The sequence below is a fragment of the Primulina tabacum genome, chromosome 17, assembly GCF_025594145.1.
Source record: "Primulina tabacum isolate GXHZ01 chromosome 17, ASM2559414v2, whole genome shotgun sequence".
Lineage (NCBI taxonomy): Eukaryota > Viridiplantae > Streptophyta > Magnoliopsida > Lamiales > Gesneriaceae > Primulina > Primulina tabacum.
Window position 1 is genome coordinate 22461613 of NC_134566.1, and position 10990 is coordinate 22472602.

General features: G+C 34.9%; 1 protein-coding gene and 1 long non-coding RNA gene across 2 annotated transcripts; both read right to left on the reverse strand.

Moving 5' to 3' along the window:
• Positions 1-286: 286 nt before the first annotated feature.
• LOC142531987 (uncharacterized) lies at positions 287-1246 on the reverse strand. The gene is made up of 3 exons (XR_012816439.1): positions 1148-1246; positions 837-1062; positions 287-727 (listed from the first exon to the last, which is right to left on the reverse strand). It is a non-coding gene; the product is annotated as an uncharacterized LOC142531987 (long non-coding RNA).
• A 404-nt stretch (positions 1247-1650) lies between these two features.
• Positions 1651-3285, reverse strand: LOC142531648 (uncharacterized protein At2g29880-like). The gene is made up of 2 exons (XM_075637858.1): positions 2632-3285; positions 1651-2540 (listed from the first exon to the last, which is right to left on the reverse strand). The coding sequence occupies exons 1-2, from the start codon at positions 2956-2958 to the stop codon at positions 1941-1943; spliced, it is 927 nt and encodes a 308-aa protein (XP_075493973.1). The 5' UTR covers positions 2959-3285; the 3' UTR covers positions 1651-1940.
• Between the last annotated feature and the right edge of the window lie 7705 nt (positions 3286-10990).

The following is a 10990-nucleotide window of genomic DNA, read 5'->3' on the forward strand; positions in this document are numbered from 1 at the left end:
ATGTATAACCTATTCAATTTTAATTTTTTATTTATTTATGAAAATGTAAATGAATTTTACTTATTTAAAGGTTAAATAAATTTAATTTGTGAAAAACGACAAATGAACCAATTTATTGAAATCAAAATTTCAATTCTTTATGTCAATTCAACATATTAATGAACAATATTTTTATAAGTTCATAATAAAATTTTATTAAAATGAACAATCAAAATAATAAGCAGACTTTTACATAAAAAAATCTAATCATTATTGACAATTTGGTCAACATCGCTCCATATTCTATTGGCTATGGTATCCATCCATGCATTAGCTCTTGCTCGTTGTTGTTCTTGAGTATCAAATAACTGATCAAAGTTGTCATCTCCATAAACTTGTGCTGATGAAGACAATTGAGCTTCATTATCTGGTTCAATTTGAAATTCATCACATCGACACTCCTTTCGAAGAAAATTGTGTAATCCGGCACAAGCCAATACAAGCTCTGTTTGGGTCGTATATGGAAATGGAGGGGCCATCTTGAATATTTTGAACCGTGATTTAAATATACCAAATGTCCGCTCTATAACATTCCTCAAAGAAGCATGACGAAGATTGAACAACTCTTTAGCATCTTCAGGATGACGACCTTGACATGTGAATTCTTGAAGATGATAACGTACACCTCAAAAAGAAGCCAAGAATTGACGTCGATTTGGATATCCACCATCCACTAAAAAATATTTACCTATCAAATCATATTTGTAAAGTTAATTAACTAATGAATAATATACATAATCTTTGAAAGTTACAAAAAATATAAATAGTCATGTAATATATAGGAAACAAATATATACCTTGTGGCACTTTAAGTCCATTATTTCTTGATAAAGCATCAGCCAACACGTGTGAATCATGAGCAGATCCCTCCCATCCGCTGAGTACGTAAATGAATTCTAAATCAAAGTTACAAGCTGCCAAAACATTTTGAGAAATTACTCCGTGGCGATTACGGTAACTGTTATTGTCACGCCCTGACACTGTCGCTGGAATATGAGTTCCATCAATAGCTCCAATGCAATCCTGCACCAACAAAATGAATAGCAATAACAATAATTACAACAATAAAAACAACAAAAAAAATTAATATAAGAATTTCATTACTTACTTTAAAGTAAGGGTAGAATCTTGTACTCTCTCTTATTTTTCTGGTACAGCTGATCCATGTTTAGCCATCATATCTACTGCAATGCTGTTTAATGCTCTCAACATCTTGTTGAAGTTTTGACTAGTATTGTAGTGTGATCGACCAAATGTTTTACGAATCAAACAATATCGAGTATTTTGACCAACAATAATTAAAAACATGGCAAGCATTTCTTCAACACAAATGTATCTTGTGTCTTGTAAGGGTGTTCTTTCTCTAAGAATGGTGCATAATTTTAAAAATAATATCAGGGTACATTCTGTAAATTTCTCGAAAATTTGTTGGATCCTCTTTTAATATTCTATGAATATAATCGTATCCACTTGTAGTTGTTGATTGTCTAGTTAAGGGAGGATGGACACGTTCTCTATGAATGTTAATTATGTGCTCATTTAGCACATATAGGATCTCAAAAATTTGGATCAAGAAATATTCAAAAGTTTCATGTAATTCTTCTCCCACTTCTTCTTCTTCCATTTGTTCATCTACGTTGTGCACATTGATATTTGACATTTAAATTAACCACCTGACAAAAAACAAGTAATGAAAATAAAAAAAGCTATGAATCCATGAAAAAACATCATATGTCTAACCAAAACAAGATATGTTCAATAAAAAACGGAGTAATTATAGAATAGAAATAATCCAAAAGTTCAAATTCGCTATCAGTTCAATAATTAAAAAGCAATTCAAAAAAATATTAGTAAACATTTTAACACAATGTTTATCACTCATTTATGCAACCAAAAATCGATCATTCATTTAACTTATAGTCTATCCATTCCAAGCGCTCTTCGATTGTCATTTTCAGGAAAGCCATCTTCTTTGATCTAGTATTAAGTAAGTCAAGCACCTTGTACCGAGTACGATTCTCCAAGTTTGGGACTTCCTTAATAGCATCCCAACAATTATCATCTACATCACCAATTGATTCAATCTTAGAAGCTACCTTCTCAAGGTTGTAAGAGAGCTTATGAATAATATCTTGGTCAAGATTCTTTGATGTGCTCGATTTTTTTTCAAACTCGATCCTATCTCGTTTTCTAGTGGCTGGTGGAACCTCTGAGCTCATTGGTTGAGAAGGTAATGGAGAAGTAAAGTTCTCATGAAGTGGAGGCTGATATGAAGATTCTTGCCTTTCACTTTGAATGAATTCACCACTATCGTAATCAAACATGTAATCATCTATTAAGGTAGTACTTTTATTTTGTTCAGTCTCAAATGTTCTCGCATCAGTGTCATCTCCTAATCGAATTGAACACTTTCCTGTGGCTGTTCCATTCCCAACTGCAATTCTCAAATCTTCATAATCTTCAAAAGTTCTTGTCCGATAATGTTCATGTTTAGGATGAGACTGTCAAAGAACAAAAAGCAACAAGTGTTAAAAATAATTCTAATTTTAATTGAAAAATGTAAATTTTATTATTCTAATTTGAGATTCTCACCTTAAAATATTCATCCCATACTTCATCATTAGCCGTGAATTTCTTTGTCTCAGGATCCCATCCAAACCCAGAACTATGACGTGTAAGCTTAGAATAATTATTGTATCGTTGTTTGAACCATTTCAAATGACTTTGATATTGTGCGAAAGTCTTTTCACACCCCAGTTTTCCGTTAAGAGTAGGAAGTATATTTTTTTCCACTGTTCTTTTGTTCAGCATCCCATTCTTATCACGCCATCCTCTCATGGCAGCATCAACCATGAGTTTTAATAATGCATTGCTCTCCTCAGTCGTCCACAAAGTATATTTTGTTTGTGAATCGCCCATTTATAATTTATTAAGAAAATGTAAGTATATTAAAATATAAGCATGGAGTTCTTAAATTTTTTGTCAAACATGTTAGAACATTAAAAATGCATCAGCCTACACGTGTAAAAATGCATCATACCTTCATAGTATATATATTGAAATAAAAATGAATACTTGCAAGAAAATAAAAGGGTTCACAGTCGAGAAGGAAAAATTACTATGCTCCTAACTTTTCTAATGTCAAGTTAGAACCATCAAACATATATAACCATGTCAAGTTAATTGAAAAAATTAAGCTATTGTTTGTCAAGTTAATTGTAAAATTAAGCTATTGTTTGTAATAGCATATGCATGAGAGTACCACCACCATAGTTTCAAAAATAAAATCCCATAAATCTGAACGGAAACTGACACCTGAAAACTCATTATCACTAATAACTGAAAATAATTCCATTCCCACCCGATTCTTTGCGAATGAATACATATATTTTTTGTAAGGATTTATTCAATTAAAAAATGCCAACTCAATAGAAGAAGAAACTTCATATATGAGTTTCCAAAATGCAGCTTGTAAAGGGAGAAGAGAAGACAGATTTGAACATCTAATTATCCCAAGTGCCCGATTAGCTTTTACAAGAGTAAAATCATAGAATAATGATCATATTACGTGGAAAGTGGAATGAAACACCAGATTTTCCATGTGGTTAGATGTCCAATGATCAGATACATTGAACTTGAAATGAATTTTTCATTTAAATACATGAATTGATAGTGACAAATGAAACAAGTCAAAACCAATTCAACGATGTCTAGGGATATTATTTGAAGCTGCGAGGACATGCTTCACTCTGTACATATGTTTGTATCTGGGGGAGGGATGATTTCCCTACTTACAAGTTAAAAATCAAAGGTAAGTATATCTGCTATTACGAGCCGTTAACTCTACTACATAATAAAATCATATCCATTAGCAGGGAATGTGATGCCATTCTAAAATCGTCGTATCGATTACTAGGAATATATACTTTACAATTTCAGCACAAATATATAATTAACCTCTTCAGGATGTACAATTGCATAATCGTGGTTTCATTTTTCAGGATCTAAACATGGAAGCAAGTGGTTATATATTATAAAATGGAACAGCAAATCAACAGGAAACTGTTCTTTACCCAACAAATAATTATCCAGCATACAAAAAAGCAATCCAGGGTCTTTACTATGCTTGAACAGTCCCAACCATCAAACATGATGCTTTAAATTGTGTTACCGAACAAGTTCATTTACGTCAAGTAATAATGTCGATGTGATGAATTTCAAATCGACACTCCTTTGGTATACAATAATCATAATGATTCAAGAAAAAACACAATTCATCACATGTCGGATCATTCATCGTTTTTATGAGATGAAAGAAAATTTATGAAATACAATAATCATAATGATTCAAGAAAAAAACAACAATTCATCTATTTTTACACATAAATATTGGCAATATAAATTCAACAATGACCAATCATACCTTTGAATAGAAGAAATTTGTTTGAGAGAGTGAAGAACATGGCTTGAGATAGAAGAGAGATAGCGTATTTTTCAAAAAAGAAAGTCCATCAAAATCTTTGGTATAGGTGGAAGAATATTTTAGATTTTCTGTAATTGTACATAAGGCTTCAAGGTTTGTACATGAATAATAAAATAAGAATCCTTGAAAATCTATGGATTTTTGGATACCTCTTGACTTATGGAGAGTTTTAAAAAGTCAAGTTTGAATACCACATGACTTTTTAAAAATCTACCAAAATCCATGTTGAATACCACTAAACATATATAGAGTCATTAAAAGTTTAGATTGAATACCTCTAGATTTTAAAATTCCATAAAAGTCATTAGAAGTTTAGAACCACTCGGCTATTGCACTTGTTCCGCAGTCCTCCCATGCTTCTCGTGTGATAGATTTTCGGCGATTTCGTGTTGTAATGTTATGTAAAAAGTTATTACGAAGATTAAACTGACTAGAATTTCTGCATTGTTTGCTTCTAATATTATGTGAGCGCATTGGTATTATGCATTTAGCTTATGCCGACGATCTCCTCATATTTTCTCATGGAGACTCACCCTAAATCTCTATTATTCTTTCTTGTTTGGACGCCTTTAGTAGATGTGCTGGGGGGCTTAAGGTTAACAAGCTGGAATATTAGATCTTTTTGGCGGGTGTGGATGATGCTCTCAAGCTCTCTATTATTAGACACTTGGGCTTCTCAGAGGGTACTTCGCCCTTCAAGTATCTTGGTATTCATCTTGCAGTGAATAGATTGTGTGCATCTGATTACAACGCTCTCATTGATATCTGTCCGACGGTTGTCTTCTTGGCCCCAAAAAACTTGCTTATTAGGGTAAAGTCGAGCTCATACGCTCACTCTTGCAAGGCATAGAATGTTATTAGCTTTCGATTTTTCCTCTTCCTTTTGGGATCATTCACTGACGGTATTCTATCGACCGTGGATTTGTTTAGAAATCTAAACATCCTCCTATAGCTTGAAGTTTCCTCTGTCGCTCTAAGGGCTTGGTTGGTGTGGGCCTTTGTGATCTTCAGTTCGGAATAAAGTGTTACTCTGTTGTCATGCATCAAATGTTTCAATTGAGTCCATTATCATCTTATTCAAAATATATATCAACAATATATTGAATTTTTTTAATTAACATTAAAGTGCAAACAAATTGAGATGACACGAAAAAATATTTGATAGATATTTGGAATTATCGAATTCGAATCAAACTCAAACATGTTCGAATTTAGTTTCGAATCAAATTCAGGTCTTAATTATTTTGTTTGATAGTTCAAAAGTTATCCAGAACTTTAATATTTTATTAGTATAATATAATTATATATTTTATAAATATATTTCAAACATTTCAAGTGTTTATTTTCGAAACATAATTTGAATAAGTCAAGTTGAAAATCTTAGATAAGATCATTAGGATATTTATTTAAGTTAAACTATAATTTTAGAATAGATATATTAGATTTGGTAAAGATATAGATTTAGGTTTTCTTTATATATATTGATTCATGTACGTTCAAGGAATAAGAGATTTTTTATACACCAAATTACATGATATCAGAGTTTTGAGAAACAAACCCTAGCCACCGTGACAATTCCATGGTCCCAGACATCGGAGAGAATTTCCTCCTATATTCTTCTGTCAAAGAAATATGGGATAAAGTTCGGGATACATACTCTGCCCGTGACAACACTTCTGAATTACTTACTGTGGAAAGCAACTTTCATGACGTCCTCAAAGGTGAGGACATGGTCACAACTTACTTCACCACGCTCACAAAACTATGATAGCAGCTCGATCTATTCGAATCACATGACTGGAAGTGAGCATCGGACGAAACACAATTCAGCTTCTCTGAGGTTAGCCATGAGGAAAGTTCGCAAAAGTTGATGTTGGGCTCTTTCCGCCCCCTACTAGTGATGCTTCTACCCTTGCAACCACTCGACCATCATTTTCTTCTATCTCTGACAGTGGTGCGCCATTCACCACATGTGATATCCACAAAGAATATGCATGTGCGGAATGGTCACCTATGGTGTGACAAGTGCAAGAAACCAAACCATAACGTGGACACTTGTTGGCGCATCCACGACAAACCGGCAAATTGAAAACCAAATAGGGAACGCCATGCTAATTCAGCTACCGTCGATGTTTCTTCCCCAGTTTCACAACAATCTTTCACCCAACAGCAGCTTGATGCTCTACAACATCTATTTGGCCAGATTTCTACTCAAAATTCTGCTCAATCCATGATCCTCTTGAGCACTGGCAATGCAGCACACCAAGGTGATTTTCCCATTGCATTTTCCTCGAATCGAGATTTGTCCTCAATTGTAGAGTCGGAAGCCTCTGATCATATGACGGGTAGTCTTTCAATCTTTAGCTCATATAGGTCGTGTGGAGGCTCTCATTCTGTACGAATTGCTAATGGTTCTAGTTCAAAGATCTTGGGTGCTGGTTCTGTACAACTTTCCCATGACATTTGCTTACAATGTGTGCTCTTCGTCCCTAATCTTACTTTTAATTTACAATTTGTCATCAAGATTAATGCCGAACTCTGCTGCACTACTAAATTCTCGATTAACTCTTGTCTTTTTCAAGAAATTGCTTCAGGGAAGACGATTGGCAGTGTTGAAATGTGTGTTGGCTTGTTTCTCTTCCAAATGGAGCCTCACTTCAAGACTGATCCTTGAGTATCCCAAGACCGTCTTTTCCAATTTATTCTTATTGTATAACCTTTTAAATCAGATTATGTATAAGCCATGCATAATTTCTAGCATTTAAAAAAATGATTTCTTTATTTTTTTAAGGCATTTTAAAGTTATTTTTATTTATTTTACGCAGTAGTTTAGTTTTATCTTTTCAGATAAATAAACGAGGCCGGACCGGAGTTGGAGTATTGAGATAAAAAAATTTAATGATAAGAAAATATTCCTAGGATTTATTTAAGATAAAGAATAATTTATTTTAATGAAAAAAATGTTTAGGGATTTAATTAATTAATTGGAGTTAAGTAGTAAATAAGTTCTTTTAGGTTCAATAATTAATTAAAAGCCTAAATTAAAATGTATGACCAATTGAGATAAGTTAATCTAGGCCTATTTTATTTAATAAATTGTAACTTAACTTGTTAGTAGTTTATTTTTAAAGAATAAGCCATGAATGCAAGATAATTACTAACCTAAACTAATTAATTATTTAATTCACTAAAATACTTAATGGGTAAATAAAACTTTAAAGATTTAAAAATACAAGATTTAGCAATATTTCCCCCCATTTTCCTTCAAGAATTCGGCCACCCCTTGTAGGATTTGAATATGGATTGACAACTCACCATTTTGATATCATTCCTTAATCCTTTTCTTGATATGATAATCTCTCACCTTTTAATCAACAAAATTTATTAATTAAGCAATATTCCTACCATATTTGATAGCTAAAAATCGGCCATCACTCCATCAAATCTCATAATATAATATATCTTTCTCTATTAACAAACAACTAGGATAGCAAGATTCATTTTGCCTTTCAAAGCTCCTTTTTTATTTAGTAAACTTCCCTTCATTCCCTAGACATTTCCCTCTCCTCACTCTCGAAATTCAGAAGCAAACTCAGCCAAAAATCGTGAGCCTTCAACAAGCAAACAAGAGAGAAAAGTAGAAAAGAAAAGAGAACTCCGTCTCCGCCGCGCCGCGTTTGTCGTTTTGGTTTGTTATTTCGAAAATCGAATTCCAAGGCATGTCTATATTTTTCTTTGCTCTTCAATCAAGTTATATAAATATTTTAAAACCTTACATGATCACGATTTCATGGCAACAACCGAAATTTTTGACAGCAAGTTCGAAATTCTGCACAGATTTTTCTTGGCTCTCACTTGTTCTTCACGGTTTTGTAGTGCTTTTGTGATTGCAGGGGTTGGCTCGGTTCCAGGCATTCAAGGCTGCTTTTAGACACAATATAGGGTGTGTTAGGAAGGTGTTAGTCCATTGGTTTCAGTCCCTCCCTCCCCCCCCCCCCCCCCCCCCCACACACACACACACACACACACACACACACACAGCAACGAGTTTTGACAGCAACTCCCCATCATGTCATTTTGTGTCTCGATTTACATGGTTTATTGCCTAAGGTGAGGGTTCGGATCTTGGCTGCCCTAGGGGCTGTAGCCATGGTTAGAACCTCTCCTTATCATGTCTAGGACATGACCAAGATGACCTTTCATGGCTTGGTTCATAGTCCCAATGGTTTTAAAACAAAACAAGACAGCCCTTCGGTTTTCGTTTTTTGAGTTTGTGCGAGTAGTTTCGGCCTTGAGGATTGGTGTGGAGCTTGGTTGGCTTTTTAGCCCTTAGCCATGGTTCACACAATGCCTCATGATGTCTAGATCATGCCATGGTCAATCACATGACCACTGGAATGATCCATGACAGCAAAACAAGCAACACCCCCACGCGTGCCATGTGTGTGTTCTCGGGTGAAGCTTGGGATCGTCGTAGGTGTTGGCTTGGATTGTGTTTGGGCTAGAGCCCTTAGCCATGGTTCAAACCATACCTTAGGATGTTGTTAAGAGGCTCTGGTTGATGGTTCAAGCCCCAATGGCCAATAGCCTCATAAACGAAGCAAGAAAGCGCAACAGCTGCTGCTGTATTTTTTGACAGCAACTTTGCCTTCGGTTCAGAGGCTTGTTTCGAGTCCTTGGTTGGCTTTTAGCCTGTGGCCTTGGACTGGACAGTGCCCTAATGAGTTAGGAAGGTCATGTTTTTGGCCGTTTGTGATTTGGTTAAGTTTAGAGGTCGTACGAGAATTTACGGTGCAATGTGCCAAAGTGACTCTCAAAAGAGCGTTTCATGTTTTTGGCCTCCATTCACCAAATTTCGAGTATCACAATTCTTAGGAGCATTATTTCATCATGTTAGGCGTATTTTGACCATGACTAAACGATGATGCGGTGTTGGTTCGGGTTGATACGGAGTCATGGTTAGAAGTTTAGTTGTTGGTCTAGTTGGCCCCGTTTTTGGGTTCCATTACGAAGTTATTCTCAAGTTAAGTTATTTGCATGTTTCTAATGTTAGAATTAGGTTGCAGCGAGCCTGAGAATGATCCAACTCAATTGGTAAAATAACACAGGAATTTAATTATATTACGTGCATAAAAATATAAAAGTTTATTTTTGAGATATATGCGATATGTCTTGTGGTCACCTCACGCTTATGGGATTGCAGCTTATGGGATTATTACTTCACCCGGTGACTTACGACCGGTTCATGTTCATGTATGGGTACAGATATCCAGTCCAAGGGCTGTGATGATCCCTACCGCCCAGTATACTGTGGTTTAGTCTGATCAGACGTGCATGTTATGTTACGTTACGTTATGGGCAACTTGCGTAGAACATTATCTCAACAGAAAATTATGATTTGCTATTTTATGACAGGGCTCTATCGAGCAAACATTTTACGTACGATTATCAGTTATGCATGTATTTATAATTATTCATGGCACTATTTTCACGTTACGCTTTACGATATGATATCTTTAAATGACATGAAATTTTATGATATATTTTACTTGTTATTCACGATATATGCATGCTGAGTCTTTAGACTCACTAGACTTGATTGTTGTAGGTACTGATGAGGTCGAGGCCGAGGGCGGGGACCAGTGAGCCATCTTGGGTCGGCAGTAGTAGGAACCCGAGGACCTCATGTTTCAGTTATTTACCATTTTTATGCTCAAACTCATTTTGTCTTGTTGAAATATTTTTAAGTGATTGTTTTGAAACAGTATTTACTTCCGCTGCTATTTTGACATATGAACCTTTTTATCAGTTTATTTTATGAATGAAGCAAGTTATTTACTTTTAAAGGAAAATTTTAAATTATTCCGCAAATTTTCAAATACGAAGTACGGGCCTCTACACTTACAATCTTAATTCCAATGAAGAGAGTGATTTTTTTTTATGGCAGTATAGACTAGGTCATCTAAACTCTCATTTATGGCACTATAGACTAGATCATACAAACCATCGAAGCACTTCTACCTCATACACAGTGACATCTGGGCTCCATCCAAAATAAAAAATGAAACAGGTAATCGTTGGTTCCTTTTGTTTTTGGATGATCATACTCGCATTTCATGAGTATTACTCACGAATGACAAGTCCGAAACAACTTCCCTTTTCAACCATTTTCATTCAATGATTCAAACTCAATTCTTTGCCCAAATACAAGTCCTCCGCACTGATCATGCTCGTGACTACTTTAATTCTGTGTTGGGAAATTATATAGCTAGCCATGGGAATGTCCATCAAAGTTCCTGTGTCGACACACCTCAACAAAATGGGGTTTCTGAATGGAAAAATTGTAACCTTTGTGAAGTTACTTGTTCTCTTCAGTTTACACACACAGTCACTCACCAATTTTGGGGTGATGCGGTATTCATTGCCACTTACCTAATTAATAGTATGTCTTTCCGTGTCCTCAACTAC

Bases quoted from the DNA above. Each gene is read 5' to 3' on its own strand.
- LOC142531648 (XM_075637858.1), bottom strand. From the start codon at position 2,958: ATGGGCGATTCACAAACAAAATATACTTTGTGGACGACTGAGGAGAGC. The intron at 2,541-2,631 runs GTGAGAATCTCA...GTTCTTTGACAG, and splicing joins TATGGGATGAATATTTTAAG to TCTCATCCTAAACATGAACA.